Raw genomic sequence first — 23,471 nt, 5'->3', positions numbered from 1 at the left:
CCGTGGGCGATAGTGCGCATGCTCCAGTGAGGGAGGGCCTGGAAGGGGCGCGGACTCTTTCTAGGCCCTTTCCTGGAAGCCAATGGAAACTGCCGATTGAGTTGCGTCACTTGTCCTAGCAACTCCGGGCAGATTTTTTTCCCAACCACTAGCCGGGCTCTTCTGCTTCCTGTAACAGCCCGGGCCGACAGCAGCGTGGCTGTTGGTGGACGGAGGTGGCGAGGCGTTTGGAGCGGCTGGCTCAGCATGCGGTGCGCGGGCCCAGCCGCGATGGTGGCCTTTTATGCCGGGCTTTGGGTCTCTAACCTGGGGCCGGTGCTGGGCCAGGAGGCCGGGGCCGACTGTGAAGGTGAGCGGTGTGAGACCTGCTTGCATGGCGGTGGCACCGCGCTGCAGCGCAGCTGTTGTCGGCTTTGGCTTCTCCCGGCCTGGGCTATAAATAACATTTAACTCCGGAAATGTAGGCCCAGTTCCTGGTTTCCCATCGCCTTCTCCCAAGCCTAGGCAAAACTTCGATCCTGGCCCAGTGATACCTTGAGGCCGCGTTCTGGTTTTGAGGTTATTGAACTGCGGTCAAAGGTGGAGGGTTTGGATTTGGATTAGATCTTGTGCAGACTCCCTAGCTTCCGAAGACCCTGACGCTGCATTGATTCTGCTGCAGCTGACGGGCGCGACTGGCTTCTCCCTGCACAGATGTCTTTCAAATTTAAATGTCTGATTCCCAAAAGAAAAATAAAACGCTAAATTGTCTGTAATTGAGTTGAGGTGGCTTAAACCAGAGAACATAACTAACGTGTGTTTAGGGCTTTACAGAGAAAAGTTGCTTTACAAAGGAGTACATTAACTCCTTAAGAGGAATACCCAGCAATGATTCCTTTTCTGTTGGCAGAACCTCAGCTGTGCACTTGCAGTCTGAACACGTGAATCTAGGTTGCACCCCCCGCCCCCCATGCCTCTCCCTTGCAAAATCAGAGCGCTAATACCTACTTCAGAGGGTGGTTAACAAGATCAAAGAAGATAATAGCTATGCTAGCCCCTTGCTTCTGGTCTACTGTAACACTTCCATTTTTCATTCACTGAAATAATTTATATAAGTGTATATCCTCCTCACTCGTTTATGACCTTGGAACTCTATCCCTACTTACCAGGAAATTACAGGGTCACAGTATACACTGAATACTGGATGACCGTAGTTTGTATAGTAACTTAATGAAGTCTTAAGGGTTGGAGTCCAGTTTTATGTCGGCCCTGCAATAATTAAACTTCTCTTCAGAAATTTAAAATATCTACACGATGTTATTTTAAATCTTTGTATAGATATAGATAATTGTTCAGCTAGGTTATAATTTTGCTTAAAGATCTCTTATAACTGTGTCCTGTACATTTAAAGCAGAATTTGTGAGACATTAACAACTGATTTGATTGCTTACCAATTTAATTTCTGGAGTGTCTACCTGAAAACATTTCAGATAAGCCAGAGCATCTGGACTTATTAAATGTGAAGCTTATGCCATCTTTCCTGGATTTATTAAAGCATATTGTGATTATTGCGTGTCTGACTAGACCTCATTTTCTACTGTCTTTGCCCCTCTTGCTCAGTTTGCTTCCACCAGTCTGATGCCCTAACTGTTCTTGGACCCACCCAGGTCACTCCTGCAGTAAAGCCTTTGCACTGCCCTGCCTGGAGAGTTCTACCCCAGGCAGTACACTAATTTTTTCTCTCCCTTTCTTAACTAAGGTCTCTGCTCAAATAGTTTATCTAAGAGGTTTGCTTTGGCCATCCCATTTAGGATAACAGTATGATTTTGTCACCCTCTATCCTCATTACCATGTTTCTTTTTCTTCACAGCCACAAGATACTTTTATTTATTCCCCCAGAATGTAATCCTTGAGGGTAAGGACTTTGTTTTTCAACAGCCTAGACCACCGTCTGGTACTTAATAATTGCTCAATGAATATTTGTTAAAAACATGAATGAGAGGCTGTTATATTTAATGTTCTGTTCCTATTAACAGCATTAAGAACAAGTAGGACTTCAAGCTCTAAAAGAGAACATGACTGTTCCTCTAGCTGAAAACACTGGATAAAATAAAAATGTAAAAATATTTTTTAAGTGTACCTTAGTAAGGCTTACCCCGAGGCCAAAGCCAAGGTGGAAGTGGAAACTAAAAGAAGGAAAAGGAGCAGAAAGATGGCTTTTGCCATGAGGGCATTTGTTACCTAGACAATCTTAATTTAGGTTTTCATGGCTTTGGTAAAATAAAGAGAATGAAAACAAAGCTCAGGACCTTCCCAAGGTAGGAATGTAACAGTAGGTTCTCCCCCAATTCATTTGGAACCCCAAAGAGTTAGACCTTCATTTCAAAAGGTGACCTGGAAATAGCCACAACTCTACCCCCATCATTAGAGACTAAAAGGACTTGTGGTTCTTGGACTTTGTACCAAAAGGGAAAACAAAAATGTGTCCAGATAACTCATAATCACAGCGTAGCCTGCAAATGCATGGAGGCCCAAATGCACACAACCTGAGTAGTCTGAAGCATCTCAAACTGAAATTTTACTTTAAAGGGGTGTTAAGCAGGCATCGGCAGATGTTGCTCTTACCTGTAGGAATCCACCTTTAGCCCAGTCTGCAAATAATTCTGAGAGTCAAAGTCTAAAAAATGAAGTTCACATTCAGAAAAGTGGAGACTAGTGGGAGACACAATGCAGAGATTAGTGGAAAGGCTTCAGGTACTGGAATTATCAGGCACAGAATAGAAAATACATTTATGATGTTTAAAGAAAGAAAGGAAGGGACTGAACATATGAATAAAGGGTAAAAGACTATTTAAAATGTCCACCCATATTTGGAAAAATACCAGATTAAACATCTACAAATAGAAATTGAAGGGATTAACAGCAGATGAAATATAGCTGATAAAAGAATTTGTAAGAAGATTGAAGAAATTGTCTCCAAATGAATCATTGGGAGAGAAAGAAGGAAAAAAAGAGAAAATCTCAAACACAGCCAGAGAAAAAAGACTGATGACCCAACAGTGAAAGACCCAAAGTCACACAGCTAGTAATTAGTAAAGCCAGGATTTGGACCCAGCGGGTCTGGCTTCCGAGCCCCATGCACTGAATTACTACCTATACTCCTTTCTGGTGTGGTGTTGGGAACTAAATTATTTAAGGAAATTTTACAAATAAAATTGGAACAATGAAGTTGTATACAAATTATTTAGGAAGTTCTGGCTATTCTTAAAACTCTTAACTCCTCATAACATGTGTTATGTTTGTAGATAGTAATTCCCCCTTAGCCTTGCACCAAGACTAATCTGGTGTCTTTTTAATTTTTTCCCCTCCCAAATCAAGCAAATAATGTGGGATTGACTTCAGTTTTAGAAGGTGTGGATGGAACTGTTGAAAATAATGTTTCTAGCCCACTGGTAGTTTAATTATTCCACTAAACTGACTCTAAACATTTATCATTATCTTTCTGAAAAAATTGTAGCTCTTTTCCTGCAGGTGGCATTATGCTATTTTTAAAATACTGTTTTTTCCTTTTGGGCCCTGACTGATAATTGCTTAATTGATCTGTGATGACACTTTAAAATTCTAAATTCAATTTCATTAATACTACCAAATGTTTTTAATAATTAAAAATTTTTTTAATGTTTATTTATTTTTGAGAGAGAGAGAGACAGAGCATGAACGGGGGAGAAGCAGCCAGAGAGGGAAACACAGAATTTGAAGCAGGCTCCAGGCTCCGAGCTGTCAGCACAGAGCCTGACGCAGGGTTCGAACTCATGAACTGTGAGATCACGACCTGAGCCGAAGTGGGACGCTTAATCGACTGAGCCACACAGGTGTCCCGATATTACCAGATATTGTATTGAGCATGTTGGGGATTTTTGTGAGAGTCAAAGATATTGTGGTGAGTTTTTAACATAAATTCAGAAATATTTCAAACATACAGAAAACATTTTATATAACATATACTTAGTATCTAGATTGATTAAATGTTAATATTTCGCTACATTTGCTACCATTCTCTGTCTTTAAAAAAATAAAATACAATGGCTTTAGCTACCGTTTTCTTTCCATCCTTTCCAGGAGAAATGTCTGTTCTGAACTTAATGTGACTTTCTTTACCATTTTTAAAGAGCTTTTACTATAAATGTATGTATCCACAAATAATCTGTGTAATTTTTTGTGATCTTACATGTATATGATTGTACATTGTACATACTTATCTGCAACTTTTTTCACTCAACATTATTTTGGGGCAGTTATGTACATTAATAACTATAGATGTGGTTCATTCTTTTTAACTTGTCTCTAGAATTCCACTTTTTGAGTGAAATACAGTTTGTGTAACTATTCTCTCTCTGAGGTTCTGTTAGGTTCTTCCCACTTTTACATAATTTTAAGCAACGGTGCTCTGAATATTCTTATACATGTCTCCCTGAGCACATATGTGATGATTTCTCTAGGTCATAGAACAAGAATTGCTGGGTGATAAGTTATATGCATTTCCAACTTAACTTTTCCCTACTGGACTGTGTTTTTCTTACAGATATGCAGGAGCTCTTTTATTCACCCAAAAAATACATGCCTCACATCCAATTAAGTGCTTCACTGAGGACAGAGCAATATGGCGTCAGTGGGAGAGGTGACAGAAGCTGAGGGGTGAGAAGCAGTAGAAAGTCGGGTCATCAGGGCCTGCGGGACAATCTAAAGACTGGATTAGACTCTGAGTGATATGGAAAACCATAGAAAGGTTTTGAGTGGATGCAGTAGCATAATTTGACTTATATTTTTAAAGAATCTGGTTAGAATGTTGGGAATTCAGTGGGTCAGATTATAGCAATCCTCTGGCCAAGAAATTCTAACAATGCAGGAGAAAATATAAAAATATAATAAAGGAACCAAGAGCTGACAAGATGAAAAGACTTGCTAGGGCAAAATTAAAGGGGAAGAAGCAATCCTGAATGGTAAACGGAGTTGATGGTCATTCTGCCTGGATGACACTGGCCAAAGTAAAGCTAATCTTTGGTATGAGGAGGACAGAAGTCAAAGCCCAAGACTTGTTTTAAAGGGGGAGTCTACTGGGATGTTCTTCTCTGTTAATCTGGGGTTCCCAAAGCGTTACTCCCTCAGACAAACAATAAATCTAACCCATCCCTGCCCACAGAGACTGTAAGGAAAATTTCCTTGACACTGACCAGAAGAGAAGAAAGGAATAAATATATTTCTGAGAGATTATAATCACAAGATGTTCTCCGTTGGGTTTACAGCTAAAATTCACATGGATGGTTCAGTTGGTTAAGCGTCCGACTTCGGCTTAACTCGTGATCTCGCGGTTGGGGGTTTCGAGCCCCATGTCAGGCTCTGTGCTGATAGCTTGGAGCCTGGAGCCTGCTTCGGATTCTGTGTTTCCGTCTCTCTCTGCCCCTCCCCTGCTTGCGCTCTCTTTGTGTTTCAAAAATAAGTAAACATTTAAAAAATTCACATCAGGGGTCCAAAAAATTATCAAGCTATCCATTTAGTTTAAAGTATTCCCCAGCCAGTGGCTCCTAAGCCTGATAAATATGAACACAATCCCTTTATGGACATAAGGCATCTTCATTTTTGGTCTCAAATAATCTCCACAAATACATTTCAAGTGACTCTAAGTGTCATGCAGGACAAAATAAGCAGCAAAGAAATAATCAAGTATGAAGGGGAGGTCAAGGACTCTGTTGTTCACAACAAACCTTTAATAACTCACTGACTTTCAACTAGGTGTGGGGAGTGTCAGGGAGAGGAAGAGAGGAGAGACTTGGAAACCACAAACACTCTTTAAGCGTTTTTGTTAACGACAAGTGGGGGAATCGGGTGGTATTTTGTGGTGACGGGGGATGTGGCGTTGGGGGAGTTTTTTGTTGTTTCTAAGATGTGAGAAGTAACAGCATGTCATGGGCCAATGGGAAAGGAGACCGGAGGGAGAGGCCAGAACACAGGAGCAGGGAGTTGATAGGATCTCCTCGGCAAGTAGCAGGTTTGGCAAAGTTCATTCACAGAATTAAGATAGAACATGCAAGGGCAGGTGTGGTAGGTGTGGTGGCAGAAGCAGGAGAGTTCCCTCCTGTTGCTTTTGTCCCCTCAGAGAAATAGGACGTAGGATCATGAGGTGGAGTGGAGGTATCAGACAAGGTTTGAGGAGAGAGAAGCTTTGCAATCATCCCTTGGGGTGTGGGATGTAGTGTGAGAATGGTCAATGGAGTAGGGTTGTTGAGTAGCTCTGATGGCTCCCTGGAAGTTAGTGGTCATGAATTTAAAGCAAGACCAGTGGGCACCACTGTGTTATTTCCTCCAGCCACGTGCAGCCAGCATAGGTACAAACTGGGTGGAGAGATGGTTTGAACCAGGGTTGGGGTTTTGCTGGGTGCATACAGCAAGGGAGGGAGACGCAAGGGAGTTGAATTTGTGTGCAAAGGAGCAATTACACTGTTGAACATAGAACCTAAGCTGCGTAAGGAAGCGTGGTGACAAGGTGGAAAAATCAATGGGTTGTATGTGTGGGTGGGTGTTGGGTGTTAGAGGACATGAGCTGGGAGGATAGGAGGTGATGGTCAGACAACGGGACGCTTCAGCTGAGATTATAGAGGTTATACTCATTGGTAATGACTGGACCTAAGAATACGACCATAGGGATTTTTCATGTCTTCTAGATAATAATCTTTAGTCAGTTATAGAAGTTGTAAATATCTTCCTCCAGCTGGTGGCCTGTCTTATCTTTTGTTTATGATTTTTTTGGCATTACAAGTGTTCACTTTTGCTGTCACCAAATGTATGATCTGTGTTTTGGGACCTTTAAGAAATCTTTCTCCATGCTAATGTCATGAAGATGCTTCCCTGGTTTTTCTTCTAGAGGTTTTGTAGTGTTGCTCTTCCCATATAAATCTCTATTCAGTCACCTGGGGTTCAGGCTCGTGTGTCGTTTTAGGTAAAGATCTAAGTCTTATCTTTTTCTGTAGTAAGTTGTCTTAATATCATTTATTGACTAGTCCATTTTTCCATCCATTGATTTTTAGCATCACTTCCATCCTATACCAACCTCCTCTAAAGGTGTCTATTTGTTTCTGACTCTTTTTGTGCATCTGTTTCTATACTAATTCTCTTGGTCTGTTTCTGTGCCATTCCCACAGTGTTTTCAGTGCTGTAGCTCTAGAAATGAATCTTGATATCTGATAACGTCTACTCCACCAAGTCCCCCCCCTTTTTTTCTTCTTCAAACACTTCTTGGCTTTGATTTGCTCTTGTTTCTTCGTATGTATTTTTGGACCAGGTTGTCAAATCTATAAAAGTCCTATTGGGGTTTTGATTGGAATAACGTGAAATGTACAGATTTATTTAAAAATAATTATCCTCTAAGGGCGCCTGGGTGGCTCAATTGGTGGAGCATCTGATTCTTGATTTCGGCTCAGGTCATGATCTTGTGGCTGTGAGATTGAGCCCTGCATTGGGCTCCTTGCTGAGCATGGAGCTTGGGATTCTCTCTCTCCCTCTCTCTCCCTCTCTCTCCGCCCCTTCCCTGCTGGTGTGCGTGTGCTCTCTCTCTCTCTCTCTCCAAATAAATAAACATTAAAAAATGATTATCCTCCATAATATTGAATCTTTCCATCCATGAACAACAAGGCTTTATCTTCTCATCTGAGGTCTACTTTAAAGTTTTGATCAAGTTTTGTAATTTTTCCCCTAAAGCTTTGATACATTTCATTAAATTTATTCCTGGTTACACTAGAATTTTTATCATGATTGTAAATTATACCTTATTTAAATTTGCAGTTTCCTCATCATGTCTTCTTATCACTCTGAAATTCAGCAATTTTGCATAATGTTCTCCTTATTAAGAATGTTTTTCTACAGAGACAATCATATAATTTGCAAATGATAAAATTTTTTTCCTTTCTAAATAAACATTTGTTCTGTGAGCTAAGACATCCAGTTCTATATTGAATACAAGTGTTGATAAAGGATCATTTTATTGCTAAGTAGGACACTTGCTGTAGAGTTTTTGTGGACATACTTTGTCAACTTAATGTAGTTTTTTTCTGGTCTAAGTTTGCTATGTGTCTGTATGTGTCATACTTTAATCATGAGCCAAAACTGGATTTAATCAAACACATACACATCTATTGAGATGATCATATAATAAATTGCATTACTATTCTAATTTTATTATTTTTATTTTTTAAAGTTTATTTATTTAGTTGGGGGGGAGGGGCAGAAGAGAGGGAGGAAGAGAATCCCAAGCAGGCTCTGTCCTGACATGGGGCTCGAACTCACAAACTGTGAGATCATGACCTGAGCTGAGACCAAGAGTCGGATGCTTAACAGATTGAGCCACCCAGATGTCCCTGACACATATCTTTATTAATCTAACTAAACTGCTCAAAGTGTTCTTTTTCAGGTTTGCAGTTTTAGTTACCTATGGAAAATGAAGTTTTAGATCTATTATACCCACCCACGTCTGTCTCCTGCACACCCATTCCCCCATTTTATATACATTTTTTAAATGTTTATTTATTTTGAGAGAGAGAGAGAGAGAGAGAGAAATGGTGGGTGGGAGAGGCCAGAGGGAGAGAGAGAGAGAATCCCAAGGAGGCTCTGTGCTGTCAGTGAGGAGCTTGATTCAGGGCTCAATCCCACAAACCATGAGATCATGACCTGAGCTGAAATTAAGAGTTGGACACTTAACCGACTGAACCACCCAAGTGCCCCCATTTTGCATACATTTATATCACCATTTTGGATAAAAATAAATCTCAGGGTTTATATTGTTGTGCCCATGTAAATATCATTCACAGGTGAGTTATCTAGTGCACCAGGATTTCATCTTTCTTGAACATCTTTCTCCCCTTGAATTGAAACTAGCCTCAATTTTTCTTTGAATAATTTTTATTTCAATCATTAATTTATCTTCACATTTTTTTTTCCTGATAGAACTGAAAATCATCTCTGAACATGTTAACTACATCAGGTAGTCTATTGGTTTGGTTTTCTTTTAAAAACTTAAGTTGAATGCTTACTCATTAATTTTCCATTTTTTTTTACTGAACGATACATACTTTATACTATGAATTTCCTTAGAAGTACTGACTTAACTATAGTCCTTAAGTTTTATATACAGCATTTTTATTGAAACTAAGTACTAAAAATTGGACATTCCTATCACTACTTTTTCTTTGACCCATGGGTTAGTTAGAAGTGTGTATTTAAAAAATTTCCAGGCATACAAGAAGATGGACACTGAGTTGTATCATGTTATTTTTGTTACTGATTTCTAATTATATTCAGGGAAGGTGGCCTGCTTGGTACAGAGTTTTTGGTACTTGTTGAGACCTGCTTTTTGGCTTACTACCTGGCAAATTAATGTGAATATTGCATATTTTCTTAATAAGAATTTCTCTAATTTGGGGGAGAAGAGTTCTGTATGTTATTTTTATTTTTTTATTTTTTATTATTATTTTTTTTAAATTTATTTTTGGGACAGAGAGAGACAGAGCATGAACGGGGGAGGGGCAGAGAGAGAGGGAGACACAGAATCAGAAACAGGCTCCAGGCTCTGAGCCATCAGCCCAGAGCCCCACGCGGGGCTCGAACTCACGGACCGCAAGATCGTGACCTGGCTGAAGTCGGACGCTTAACCGACTGCGCCACCCAGGCACCCCTAGTTCTATATGTTATAAGGTCAAATTTGTGAATAGTGCTCAAATGTTTAATGTCTTATTAACTTTTGGTCGATTTGATCAAATAATTGCTGAGAGAGTGTTCAACCATCTATTTTTATTGTGAATTTGTCAATTTCTTCTTATAATTCTATAAGGATTTTCTATATTATTAGGCTATGTTATTGGCTGTCCATTAGTTTAGAACTTTTTTTTTTTTTTTGGTATTTCTGGTAAGTGCTTCATTTTCTGATTAGTAGTGACTGTTGGTATTCTCAAAAAGTGCTTTACAGAGAGCTAAAGTAGATTTTGGTTAGCCTTTTTCAGGCATATCTTTTTATTTTTAAAGTTTCTTCAATTTTGTTGTTTTTTGTTTTTTCAAACTCTGCTGTAGCCTCATACTTTTTACGTGACTCTTATATTCAGCATATAATTGAATTTTTAATAGTTTTACTCTGAAAAATTCTGTTCTATAAAGGAGAGTTTAATACATTCATACTTATTGTAATCAGCGATATATTTGGATGTATTTTTCCTACTTAATTTTGTGAGTGTTTAAAAACTTACTGTGCTTCTTTCTTTCTTCCTTTCTTCTTTCTTTCTTTCTTTCTTTCTTTCTTTCTTTCTTTCTTTCTTTCTTTCTTTCTTTCTCTTTCCTGCCTTCTAGTGGACTGATAAATGTTTTAACAATCCTTCCCCATGCCCTGCACCAATACTGATCTGAAAGTAATCTTTATATTACTTATACTTTTAGTTATTACCCTTACATTGTTAACATGATTAGTTGGCTAAAAATTATTCTGAGTTAACAAGAATGTTTCTCTACCCTCTTCCTGGGTGGTAAAGGATCTTAGGAAGTTTCACATGAATTCTCCTTTATTTTCCATCTTATGTGTTGGGATTGTCCTGCATTTGGATTTTACCCTATGTTTATACCCCTACATGTTCATTATTATTGTTTACACAGTTAATCTTGATTTAGATTTTTCTCCCACTTGCCATTCTCTTTTCTCACATTACTTCTTGTGATGTGTTTCTCCTTTCTGGATTTTGCCTCCTTCTTCCTGCATTTTATCTTTTAGCGGGGCTCTTAAAGTGCTTTGTATATAGGATGCTCAATAAATATTTATTAAATAAACTAACTTAATCAAATGCAGTAGTTTTTGATTGGTGTCTAGTTTGATAGGTGTCTAGTTTGTATATTAGGGTGATCGGTAGATCTTGCCTCATTTACCAGACTGCTAGATAATCAGACACTTGATTATTAGGGATGGGGGACAGAGCACATTACCTGGTTTTTGTTAATACCATGAATCAAGAGTGGGATAGAGAGCACCCAGGGCCTTAGCACTCTCCTCTCTTCCTTAGTATGTTTCTCTAGAATTCTCTCTTTTTTTTTTACGTTTTCTTTTTTAACATTTATTTATTTTTGAGACAGAGAGAGGTAGAGAATGAGCAGGGGAGGGGGAGAGAGAGAGAGATACAGAATCTGAAGCAGGCTCCAGGCTCTGAGCTGTTTGTTAGCACAGAGCCTGACAGGGAGCTTGAACTCACAAACTGCAAAACCATGACCTGAGTTGAAGTTGGATGCTCAACTGGCTGAGCCACCCAGGTGCCCCTCTCTAGAATTCTTTCTAAATCTAGTGCCACTGTTTTCCAGCATAAGCTTCTGGCCTCCATTTTCTTCTTTCCTACTTGGACCAGACACTTGCCCCATCTGAGAAAGCCACATGGAAAGCAGCTTCCTCCTAGGGCAGAGGTACCTACTGGCTAAGTGTGTAGGGCCCAGGTCAGATGAGCAGGGATTTCATTCCCTCTCTAGCACTTATTAGGCAAGTTAACTGACTACTCTTTGACTCAGCTATCTCATCTGTAAAATAAGGATAGTAATGCAATTATATCCACACTTTGTTGTGAGACTTGAATGGGTTAATAACATACATTCAAACAGTGCTAACACCTGTTAAGTACAACGTTAAGTACGGTTGTTGTTGTTGCTTGTGCCACTTCTCAGCTCCCTCCACCCCTTCGCTGGCTCTGGATGCTGGGATTGAATATGATTGTTCAGTTTGGAGTCTCATGTAGGTCCATGATGATAGAACATACAGACATATGCAGACGACCAAGGGGGTTCATATAAGACATGTATTCAGGTTTTCCTCTGTGCTTTAAACAAAGCTGTCCCAAGCATCATATCCTACATTAAGCTATATTTTCTTTTAGGGTTAAATTTTGAGGGAAAATTCCCATTTTAGGTTCAACTTGATTCCAAAGATTGATTCATTTATTGATTGATTCAATAAGTATTATTCAAGGCCCAATACTAAGTTAATAGCTATAGGCCCCAAACCATTCTTTTTTTTTTTTTTAATGGTTATTTATTTATTTTGAGAGAAAGAGAGAGAGAACACAAACAGGGGAGGGGCAGAGAGAGGACGAGAGAGAATCCCAAGCAGGCTCTGTGCTGAGAGTGGTGCTTGATTCCATGAACTATGAGATCATGACCTGAGGCAAAATCCAGACACTTAACTGACTGAGCCACCAAGGTGCCCCTGGCCCCAAACCATTCTTACTTATAATTTGAATCCATTGTCATAATGTGTTGAATCATATTTAACTTTTTTATTTGATGAGTGGGACACCCACATAGGTGTGATAATATTTATATTAAACATAAATACATAATTTCTTTGATTCTTCTAGTATGTAAAGAATTCCTGAACCGATTCTATAACTCCCTGATAGCCAGAGGAGTCAACTTTTCCCTGGACACCATAGAAAAGGAATTGGTCAGCTTTTGCTTGGATGTCAAAGGAAAAGAAAACCGCCTGGTATGGTACATTTTCACCTTTCATTTTTCCCTTATGCTTGAAGAAAAGTGTTAATGGCTTCGTTTCTCATCTTAGTTTTAATGTCTCCTGCTTAGATGCTTGCCTCAAGGATGTTCACTGTAGATAGCAAGCAGAAATTGATCTTCCAGTGAAGTGTACTCATGTATTTTCATCTAGAACATATCTGGTTTCATTTTGCTTTCTGAATAAACCATAGGCAACCAGTTCCACGTTTTAAGTAAATTCACACAAATTCCTAATGACAAATTTCTGTCCTGGGTTGAGTGGGTAGACTTTCTCTTTCTTATCAAGACTATTACCGGGGTGCCTGGGTGGCTCAGTCGGTTGGGTGTCTGACTTCGGCTCAGGTCATGGTCTCACAGTTTGTGGGTTCGAGCCCCGTGTCAGGCTCTGTGCTGCCAGCTTGGAGCCTGGAGCCTGCTTCGGATTCTGTGTCTCCCTCCCTCTCTGTTCCTCCCCTGCTCATGCTCTGTCTCTCTCCCTCCTTCAAAAATAAATAAAAACACTTTAAAAAATTGAAAAAAAAAAAAGACTATTAGTGAAACCTATCAAAACACTTTTATAACATCATTCATAACTAATTCTTTATATTATTTTATAATGGTGTTTTCTGAGTATACAAAGATGACTTATTTCACCATAGTGTTTCACTTCACTACAGATAATTGTAGGCCAATCCATTTCGCCTAGAATTTTCGTGTTCAATTTGTCAGCTAAATCTGCATTATTGACTGTTCACCACTGACACATTGTAAACCTCTCAGCATTTATTTGTACCATTAAGTTTCATATTTTTAAATGAAAGTGCTTAAGTTGGGCAGCTGGGAAGGCAGCATAGCATGATGGGGAAGGGTATGGACTCTAGAGCCGAAATGGTAGATTTTTCCATTCTGTCTCTTCTGCTTGCCAGCTGGGTGACCTTCAGTTGGCTTGGGTGTAAAATGGAGATAATTATAGTACTTACTTCACAGGATCGTTGTGAGAATTCACTAAGTTAAGACCTTTAAAGCCCCGAGAGCAGTGAGAGCAGCAGCACCTGACACAGAGAAAACACTTAGCAAGTGTCAGCCCTTATTAGTCTTTGAGCATCGTGTGAATCGCAGGGCACTTCTAATTAACATGATCACGGGGATGGAATCATTTGTTTTCTGGTGTCTTAGTCAGCAGGGGTTAAAATTTAATAGCTGGGCCATGAAAACTAGGTTAACCTCTCTCTCACTTCTCTGAACTATATTAACTTTTTTCCGTCACCCGGCGACACTAAATTATCTTTGTTCTCCGTCAGTGCTATTATCTGGGAGCGACGAAAGATGCAGCCACAAAGATCCTAAGTGAGGTCGCTCGCCCCATGAGCGTGCATATGCCTGCAACAAAGATTTGTGAGAAGCTTAAGAAGATGGACAGCCAGATCTGTGAGCTGAAATATGGTATAATGGAGTCAAATGTATTTTTCCACTATGTCCAGAGCATTGCCAATTCTCTACACCGAGGGCCCTGTTTCTAAAACGTGAATGTGGGAAGAGAAGGCATTCTCCACTGGCCAGTAGGTCGCTGGGCTGCTGAATGGTGCCAAGCGACATCCGAGCTCCTTTGGGGGAACAGAAAGGAGTAAAGCGCAATCAGCACTAGGTAGAGCCGCCAACCCAGATAGCAACGTTTAATCTCTTACATCACCAAGGCAAGGCCAACTATGTCTGTCAAGGAAAAATTCAAAATGTAAGGGAGCAGCTACTCATGGTGATTTAGCTCTTGGTAAGCTATTAAGGCAAAACGTTGCATCGATTCCAAGGTGATGTCAGGGCTTTGCGGTTTTTTTTTTTTTAATTTTTTTTTCAACGTTTATTTTTTATTTATTTTTGGGACAGAGAGACAGAGCATGAATGGGGGAGGGGCAGAGAGAGAGGGAGACACAGAATCAGAAACAGGCTCCAGGCTCTGAGCCATCAGCCCAGAGCCTGATGAGGGGCTCGAACTCACGGACCGCGAGATCGTGACCTGGCTGAAGTCGGACGCTTAACCGACTGCGCCACCCAGGCGCCCCTGGACTTCACGGTTTTAAATATGACTATGACTTGTTCCCCTAGATTTGTCTGCCATTCTGCTGGGTTTACATTTTAGGAAATAGGTTATTCACATCAAGTCAGGTTTTGCTTGATGAAGTAACCTTATCGAGGGTGCCTAAAATAAACAGTGAAGAACAGAAGAAGATGTCCTATTTAAAACAGCATCCTTGGCCTTATGAATTCCACAGATATAGATCTATTCTTACACAGTACTGAGGATTTGTATCTGGGCCAGCCTTTTGGGTAGACTGAATAGGTGTGATAAAAGCCATCCCTCCCTTAGTCTATCCTTAACACCTGAGATTCTACCAGGCGAGACTCATTTCTTTTGCGTAAGTCATTTTTTTTATGTTGCATATCCACTGTAGTATTGTAAACTACCTAAGTAATTAGCATTCAACTCTGAATTACCTTAGTCTTATTTTCCAAGATAGCTGTGTAATATGCCTATGCACCATAGCAACATAGCTGGCTTTAACTAGGTTTAAGGTCGGAAGATACCAAAGGCAACCTATTTCTCAATTTTTTTTTTGCCAAGGACAGGCTCTCATCTCCAAGGTAGTGATTATGGGGAAGGCATCCTTTTTTATTGGCTTCCAAGTAATGAAGTAGAGGCAGGAATCATTGAGTCCATATAAACAATATTCACAGAAGGGACAAACTATGCTGATTCTTTCATTTGCCAGATGTATTTTAAACAATGTCTGCTATATTCAAGGGATCCTACTTGGCTCCTTGAATAATAGAAAAATCAATCAGATATTATTGAGAAGAAACACATACTTACTAATGTTTTGGCAGTGATGGCCACTAGAGGCCCTTGGGGAGCCATAAACTAGCTTTAATTTTGGTATCAACATTTTCCTTACTGTTTTAGGGTTACAGAGTTTTTCCTGTTTTAAAATTAATGCCAGAAGCCAAGTTCTCTAGAAAAACTCAAAGATACTACTGACACTAGCAAGAAAGTTTTTTCTCCCCCTCAGTCATTTATTTATTTTTTCAATCATCTATTTTGACTGGACTACTAGTTCTAAATTCTCTTTCCCAGCTTATTGTTGGCAGGAAAGTTGAGATTGAACAGGGTCTTTGAATTGTGGGATATTAATAATTTGAGCTATCAAAGCTTCTATGTTTAAAGGTATTTTGTTAAGTCAGCCATGAAATTAACAAACAAGGTAAATGTAGAGTGGATTATGTTTTCAATTAGAAAGGTGTCATTTGGTTTTTAACCCGAAAGAAGGTTTTTGCTAGCTCTCTCTCTCTCTCTCTCTCTTTTTTTTTTTTTTTTTTTTAAGAATGGGGATCACTATAAAAATATAAGCGTTCTCGGGAGCACAGAGTGTAGCTGACCCTCCAAATAAAAAAAAAGTTTGAAAATGTCAGCTTTTATTATTATTTTTTTTATTATTTTTTTTTAATTTTTTTTTTCAACGTTTATTTTTATTTTTGGGACAGAGAGAGACAGAGCATGAACGGGCGAGGGGCAGAGAGAGAGGGAGACACAGAATCGGAAACAGGCTCCAGGCTCTGAGCCATCAGTCCAGAGCCTGACGCGGGGCTCGAACTCACGGACCGCGAGATTGTGACCTGAGTTGAAGTCGGACGCTTAACCGACTGCGCCACCCAGGCGCCCCTATTATTTTATTTTTATTTATTTTTTCCACATTTATTGAGACTTAATTGACATAAACATTGTGTAAGTTTAAGGCATATACTATGTTGATTTGAAACACTTATATATTGCAGTATCACCACTGTGTTAGCTAACACCTCCATCATGCCTTACGATAACCATACCTTTTTTGTAATGAGAACATTTTATTTATTTTTTTTATTTAAAAAATTTTTTTTCAATGTTTTTATTTATTTTGGGGACAGAGAGAGACAGAGCGTGAATGGGGGAGGGGCAGAGAGAGAGAGGGAGACACAGAACCGTTAACAGGCTCCGAGCCATCAGCCCAGAGCCTGACGCCGGGCTCGAACTCACGGACCGCGAGATCGTGACCTGGCTGAAGTCGGACGCTTAACTGACTGCGCCACCCAGGCACCCCATGTAATGAGAACATTTAAGATGCACTCTCTTAGTAACTTTCAAGTGTATAATACAATGTTATTAACATAATTACCACGATGTACATTTTAGATCCGCAGAGTCTGTACCCTTTGGCCAGCCTCTTCGGCCAATTTCTCCACCCCCCAGCCCCTGGTAACCACCATTCTACTCTCTGTTTCTGCTAGTCTGGCTTTTTGACATTCTGTGTATAAGTGATACCACAGAGTATTTGTCTTTCTCTGTCTTATTTCACCTAGCATAATGTCCTCAAAGTTCATTCATATTGTTGCAAGTAGCAGCATTTCTTTTCTCATGGCTGAATAACACTTCATTGTATGTATATACGTTTGTATCAAACACAGACACAGAGCACATCTTCTTTATCCATTCATCTATTGACACTTAGTTTGTTTCCATATCTTCGCTACTCTGAAAAATGCTGCAACGAACATGAGAATGCAGATCTCTCTTTCATATCTTGTTTTCATTTCCTTTTGATATATACCTAGAAGTGGGATTGCTGAATCACTTGGTAGTTCTACTTTTAATTTTTAAAGGAACCACCGTACCATTTTCCATAGTGACTGTACTAACTTACACTACCACCAACGGTGATTTTTTTCCAAATCATTTCCAATACTTGCTGTCTCTTAGGTTTTTGATGACAGCCATTTTAACAGGTGTGAGGTGAAATCTCATTGTAGTGTTGTTCTGTATGTCCCTTATGATTTGTGACGTTGAGCACCTTATCACGTACCTGTTGGCCATTTGTATGTCTTCTTTGGGAAAACTGTCCATGTCTATTCAGTTCCTCTGCCAATTTTTTTGATCAGATTGTTTAAATTTTTTTTGCTGTAGAGTTGTATGAGTTCTTTATATATTTTGGATAGTCACCCCTTATCACATATATAATTTTCAAATATTTTCTCTCATTCCGTAACTTGCTATTTATTTTGTTGATGGCTTCTTGGCTGTGCAGAAACTTTTTAGTTTGATATGGTCCCACTTACTGATTTTTGCTTTTGTTGTTGTGCTTTGGTGTCATATCCAAAAAATCGCTGCCAAGACCAATATCAAGGAGACTTTCCCTAGGTTTTCTTCCAGGATTTTTATAGTTTCAGATCTGATGTTTAATTCTTCAATCCATTTCAAGTTAATATTCATGAGGGGTGAAAGCCAAGGGTCCAGTTTCATTTTTCTTCATGTGGTTATCCAGTTTTCCAAACACCATTTATCGAAGAGACTCTTCTTTTCCCATTGCATATTCTTGGCTCCTTTGTCAAATCTTAGTTGACCGTATATGCAAGGGCTTATTTCTGGGCTTTTGATACGGATGGGATTTTGGAGTGATGGTGGGGATCAGGAGCCAATGGCCCAGAAAGAATTCTTGAGACATCTTTGGTGCAAAAAGGTGATTTTATTAAAGCATGGGGACAGGACCTGTGGGCAGATAGAGCTGCACTGGGGTTGTGAAGAGTGACTGGTTATATACTATGAAGATGGGGGAGGTAAAGTCAAAAGGGAGGCCTCCAGAAAGACGTTGATATGCTAAAGAGGACTCCTAAGATACCTGAGGCTTTGCTATTGTCAAGCTAAGGTTATTTTCCCTCTAGTAAGGCATTAACATTAAGACAGCAGGGAGTTCCTGGAGAAATGTTCTACTCTGTATTTGCTTCAAGTATTTGTCAATGGGCTGCAGGTTATAAAGAAATTTAATGTCATTTATATTTTCTTCTTCTTCTTTGTTCCCCATATCACTGCGGAGGGGAGGGTGATGTTAATGCTCCAGGAAACTGAGTCAGTCTATGGGTTTCTGGAGGCTAAGCTATTGATAAGATTACCTTTTTCTTCTAATTTACTAAGACATCTATAAACTGATGGAGACTCCTGTCCTGTGTCGCATTGCTGTGAACTTTATCAGTTAACCACTGGCTTTTTTTTTTTGTCGCCTTTGTTCTTGGGCAGCCATGAGTGCCTTAGGAATATCACGCATATCCCACCTGGGGGGAGGGGGTATTGTTAGGTAGTGCCCAGCCCTCAGCTTGCCTTATGCTCTCTCATCAATACTACTCCACTGGTATGTGTATGTGTCTGCTTTTATGCCGGTACCACCCTGCTTTATTATAGCTTTGTAGTATGGTTTGGAATCAGGAAGTGTCATGCTTCTAGCTTTGTTCTTTCTGAGGATTGCATTGGCTAACCTAGGTCTTTAGTGTCTCCGTACAAATTGAGTTTCTTTCTTTCTTTCTTTCTTTCTTTCTTTCTTTCTTTCTTTCTTTCTTTCTTTCTTTCTTTCTTTTTGTGAAAAATGCCAGTGGAATTTTGACAGGGATTGCATTAAATCTGTAGATGGCTTGGGGTAGGATGGGCATTGTAACAATATTAATCTTCTGATCCATGAACATGGGATGTCTTTCCATTTGTGTCCTCTTTAATTTGTTTCATCGAAGTACTGTAGTTTTCAGTGTGTAGATCTTTCACCTCCTTGGTTAAATTAATTCCTAAGTATAAAGTCCCACTTTTACACTTGAGCACACTTACTGGAAATTTTTGATAAATCACTTGACCACTATGTTAGGTTGTTAAAAGGCTTTTAAATGCTGTGTTTATTATGCAGGGAAAAAGGAAAGGGCTACTCAAGAGAAGTCAAGCTGTAAAACTCCTGTGCTGCTACCAATTGTTTAATAAGCAAGCTTAAATGTTGTATCCATGTTCAAGCACATGCCTGTCATGGGGCAGGGGGAAGGGGATTTGCCGCTGGAAGGAAAGAGTTTCCTCTTTCTGATGGGGAAATTATGAGTATGTCATAGATGAGCTTATTTTTTTTTTCTTTTTCTTTTTGAGTTTGGCAATAGAGAAGTAGTTGAGTTCTTGACATTCTCTGCAGATAGTCTGTAAATGAAAACAGTAGTCTTTCTCCAGGAGTTAGTTGTTAACAAGAGTCGATAGCAAGAAGGTAAGGAACCAGATTGGCCGGCACTAAGGCACTAGCATGGGAGAAGTGGGTATATCCCAAAGGACCGGAAAGGAATGCTGTGATGATTTTATAATCCCAGTAGAGGCAGAGGACCAGGTGAGTTCAAGCAGAGAACCGAAACAATTAAAGATCAATGAGAATGTTCTTAATTTTATTCACATGTTTTGGTTTCTTTGCATTCGTCTTTAAAAACTCTTGGGGCGCCTGGGTGGCGCAGTCGGTTAAGCGTCCGACTTCAGCCAGGTCACGATCTCGCAGTCCATGAGTTCGAGCCCCGCGTCAGGCTCTGGGCTGATGGCTCAGAGCCTGGAGCCTGTTTCCGATTCTGTGTCTCTCTCTCTCTCTTCCCCTCCCCTGTTCATGCTCTGTCTCTCTCTGTCCCAAAAATAAATAAACGTTGAAAAGAAAAAAAAAATTAAAAACTCTTGACAGTGCTTTGTAATAGGTGTGCCCGTCTGTTTTAATGCAGACATATCTTCGTACAGAAAGTGAACCGTCACTTTCTAGTTAATTACGACGGAGGGCTTTCGATCGGCCACACTCAAGGCCACCCCAAGGCATTGCAGTTTATCAATCCCCTTCTTTTTTCCTGGGAAGAACAATTAGGAGGCAGCACAGTGGTTTTAGTAATTATGATCTTGAGAAGCCATGGAGTGGTCGCAAATACTGCAAAGCTAGCCACGCCTCTGTCTTGGAGAAAGTTATAATTTCCTGGAGAGCAAGTTTAATAGAACGCAAATGATGCCACCAGCTTTGTAGATAACACATTTTCCTTAGGTAGATCTTGGTTTCCATAGAAATTGGAAGTGTTTCCCACTTTGGAACAAAGGGTAGTCGGCACCAAGATAAGTAACACCACTGGCCTTTCTAGGTGTTTCACAGTTGTTTTGGTTTTTTAAAAACTGTGCTTCCCCCCACCCCCACCCCCCATCCCTTTCTGTCGTTTAGAAAAGCAGCTGGACCTGGCATCAGTGGACCTCTCAAAGATGAGAGTAGCGGAGCTGAAACAGATACTGCGCAGCTGGGGCGAGGAGTGCAGAGCCTGTGCGGAAAAAAACGACTACGTGGATCTGATCACAGAACTGGCCCCCAAGTATGCAGCGGCGCCCCCCAAATCAGAGCTCTGACCCTCGGGCGCCGCCGACGCGCCCTTGATGGGAGACACAGTGACTCTCCAGGATAGGGACTTGTGGGTTAGGAGTAACCGGGAGCTGCGCTGTGGGTGGTCTCATACTTTTCGTTTTGCTAATACAACCAATCAAGACTTGCTTACAGGGGTTGTAATTAAAATGTAATGTCAGTGGCATCTTACATTTGCAGTGTGCGAAAACCTGAAAGTGCCTTTCTCATAATGTTTGGGAGGATTGTATGTATGTCATCGTCCGTTTCCTTAAAATTGGGAAACGCGAACGACTGAAAAATGGATGAAGTTGAATCCAAGAAGGAAGACAGTGCCCAGACATCCCCCCTCTGTGCACTAATTTTTAATTAAATATATTGGTTTAGGGCAAAAGAACAATGTTTGGTTTACCTAACTCCCACCTTCAACCCTAAGCAATAACACGGCATAATCAAAAGGTTTTAAAGAGGAAACTGTGTATTTTCAACTGCACAGCAGTCTACATTCTGGCTCTGTTTGGTATCAGATGTGGGAGGGCAGGAGGCACTACTTGAAATGAGGGTTTCCCAAAAGAATACCTATTTAAACCTACCGAAAGAAAATAGATGGAGAATCCAAGCAAGTATAGCCAACGTTTCAGCAAACCGTATCAACGCTCAGGCTGTTGATTGAACCAAGCTCAAGGTGTTTTCTACTCCTTTCTACCACGTGTTAGCCAAGCTTTTGCCAGAGGGCTAAAGCCTGGGAAAAGGGCCTGCAGGCAACATAGAGCTCTGTGGTTCTTTATCAGCTGTCAATTGTAAAATCGTTCTTGGCTCTATTTTCTGGCCACTAAGAGCAAGAACCCCAGCGTACAGAGGCTGACCCCTGCGTGGAAGGTGGAGGCAGGGAAGGCCTGCACAGCAGCTCAAGGGAACTTTCTGGGGTGACGGGAATGTCGTATATCTTGACTGGGGTGGTGGTGACATGGATGAATATGACTGTGAAACTCATCCAGTAGTATAGTTAAGATCTGGACATTTTATTGTATATAAATTTTATCTAAAATACTGCTTTAAAAAAGTATTTGAAAATTCCCTGGACTTACTGATTCAAAACGTCTCGCTCATTTAAAGAACTGGGCTTACAGGGGTGCCTGGGTGGCTCAAGTCGGTTGGGCCTTGGACTTCAGCTCAGGTCATGATCTCACGGTCCGTGAGTTTGAGTCCCGCGTCGGGCTCTGTGCTGACAGCTTGGAGCCTGGAGCCTGCTTCGGGTTCTGTGTCTCCCTCTCTGCCTCTCCCCATCTCATGCTCTCTCTCAAAAATAAATAAAACTGGAAAAAAATTTTAAAATAAATAAAGAATTGCACTTACTGGGAGTCATTTTGGTGAGTGGAGGAGAAATTTTCCACACTGAATGTATATGTTGAAAGTATAATTTTCAGGTTCAAATGCTGCACAGCTAAACAAATTTTCAGTTGGGCAGCTAGGACATAACCAAACTTGTCAGAGAAATGGTGGTTAGTAACTTAAAATTGAGAATAAAAAAACTTGAGTGTAATACATGGCCAAAAGAGTTCCTGTTTCTGAATTTCGGCAGCTTGATCATTATGTGTACATGACTCTACCTTATTATGAATTATATTCTTAAAAAGCCCAAATTTAGGTGTTTACTTTTTGTAACCTTTATATTTGTTTTTCTTTTTTTTTTTTTTTTAAATGGTTATTGAAGACATACTGTTTTTTTTTTGTTTTTTTTTTTTTAATTTTTTTTTCAACATTTTTAATTTATTTTTGGGACAGAGAGAGACAGAGCATGAATGGGGGAGGGGCAGAGAGAGAGGGAGACACAGAATCAGAAACAGGCTCCAGGCTCCGAGCCATCAGCCCAGAGCCCGACGCGGGGCTCGAACTCCCGGACCGCGAGATTGTGACCTGGCTGAAGTCGGACGCTTAACCGACTGCGCCACCCAGGCGCCCCTTTATATTTGTTTTTCTTTAGTGCATTTGAGAAACTTATCATTTGAAAACAGAAACTTATCATTTGAAAGCAGTTTGATGTCTGAATTCAAAATCAGGGCATATTTTTCAGTGTCATTTTTTCAGGATATAAATCTAGGTAATAAGAACATGGCCCAGCAGTTCATTCAAATCCATGATGTTTGGTCTGGCTTTTCAAAGAGCACTTACTCTATGTTAGTGCCACTGAAACTTTCCAACTGTGCACAGAAGTCACCCGGGGGGGATCTTGTTAAAATGTGGACTCTGATTCAGGAGGCCTGGGCGTGGCGGGGGGGGGGGGGGTGGCGGGGAGCTGAGACTGCTTCTCTTTCTTTAAAAAAAGAATTTTTTTTTAAACATTTATTCATTTTAGAGAGAGCACAAGTAGGGGAGGGGCAGAGAGAGAGGAAGACAGGATCCAAAGCAGGCTCCAGGCTGTGAGCTGTCAGCATAGAGCCCAATGTGGGGCTTGAACTCAGCAACTGCAAGATCATGACCTGAGCCGAAGTCGGATGTTTAACTGACTGAGCCACCCAGGTGCCCCTAGACTTTGCTTTTCTAACAAGCCCCTAAGTGATGCCTGTGCTGCTCTGTCACACTGAGTGGACCCTGCCGTTGATTTATTGTCTCCAGCCGCCAATCTCAATCAGTTAGGTTTTTGACAGAGCTGAACATAACAACAACAACAACAACAACAACAAAACAAATGACAATAAATGCACAAGA

The 23,471-nt window shown here is 40.3% G+C and overlaps 1 protein-coding gene across 1 annotated transcript; it reads left to right on the top strand.

Moving 5' to 3' along the window:
- Positions 1–106: 106 nt before the first annotated feature.
- On the top strand, positions 107–21,255 carry CDNF (cerebral dopamine neurotrophic factor). Its single transcript, XM_043563748.1, has 4 exons — positions 107–349; positions 12,402–12,529; positions 13,836–13,977; positions 20,592–21,255. The coding sequence occupies exons 1-4, from the start codon at positions 247–249 to the stop codon at positions 20,768–20,770; spliced, it is 552 nt and encodes a 183-aa protein (XP_043419683.1). The 5' UTR covers positions 107–246; the 3' UTR covers positions 20,771–21,255.
- Positions 21,256–23,471: the final 2,216 nt, after the last annotated feature.

Source organism: Prionailurus bengalensis, chromosome B4, assembly GCF_016509475.1.
Source record: "Prionailurus bengalensis isolate Pbe53 chromosome B4, Fcat_Pben_1.1_paternal_pri, whole genome shotgun sequence".
NCBI classification, from domain to species: Eukaryota; Metazoa; Chordata; class Mammalia; order Carnivora; family Felidae; genus Prionailurus; species Prionailurus bengalensis.
Note: the sequence above shows the minus strand (reverse complement) of the source record. Positions and strands in the feature narration are given on the sequence as shown.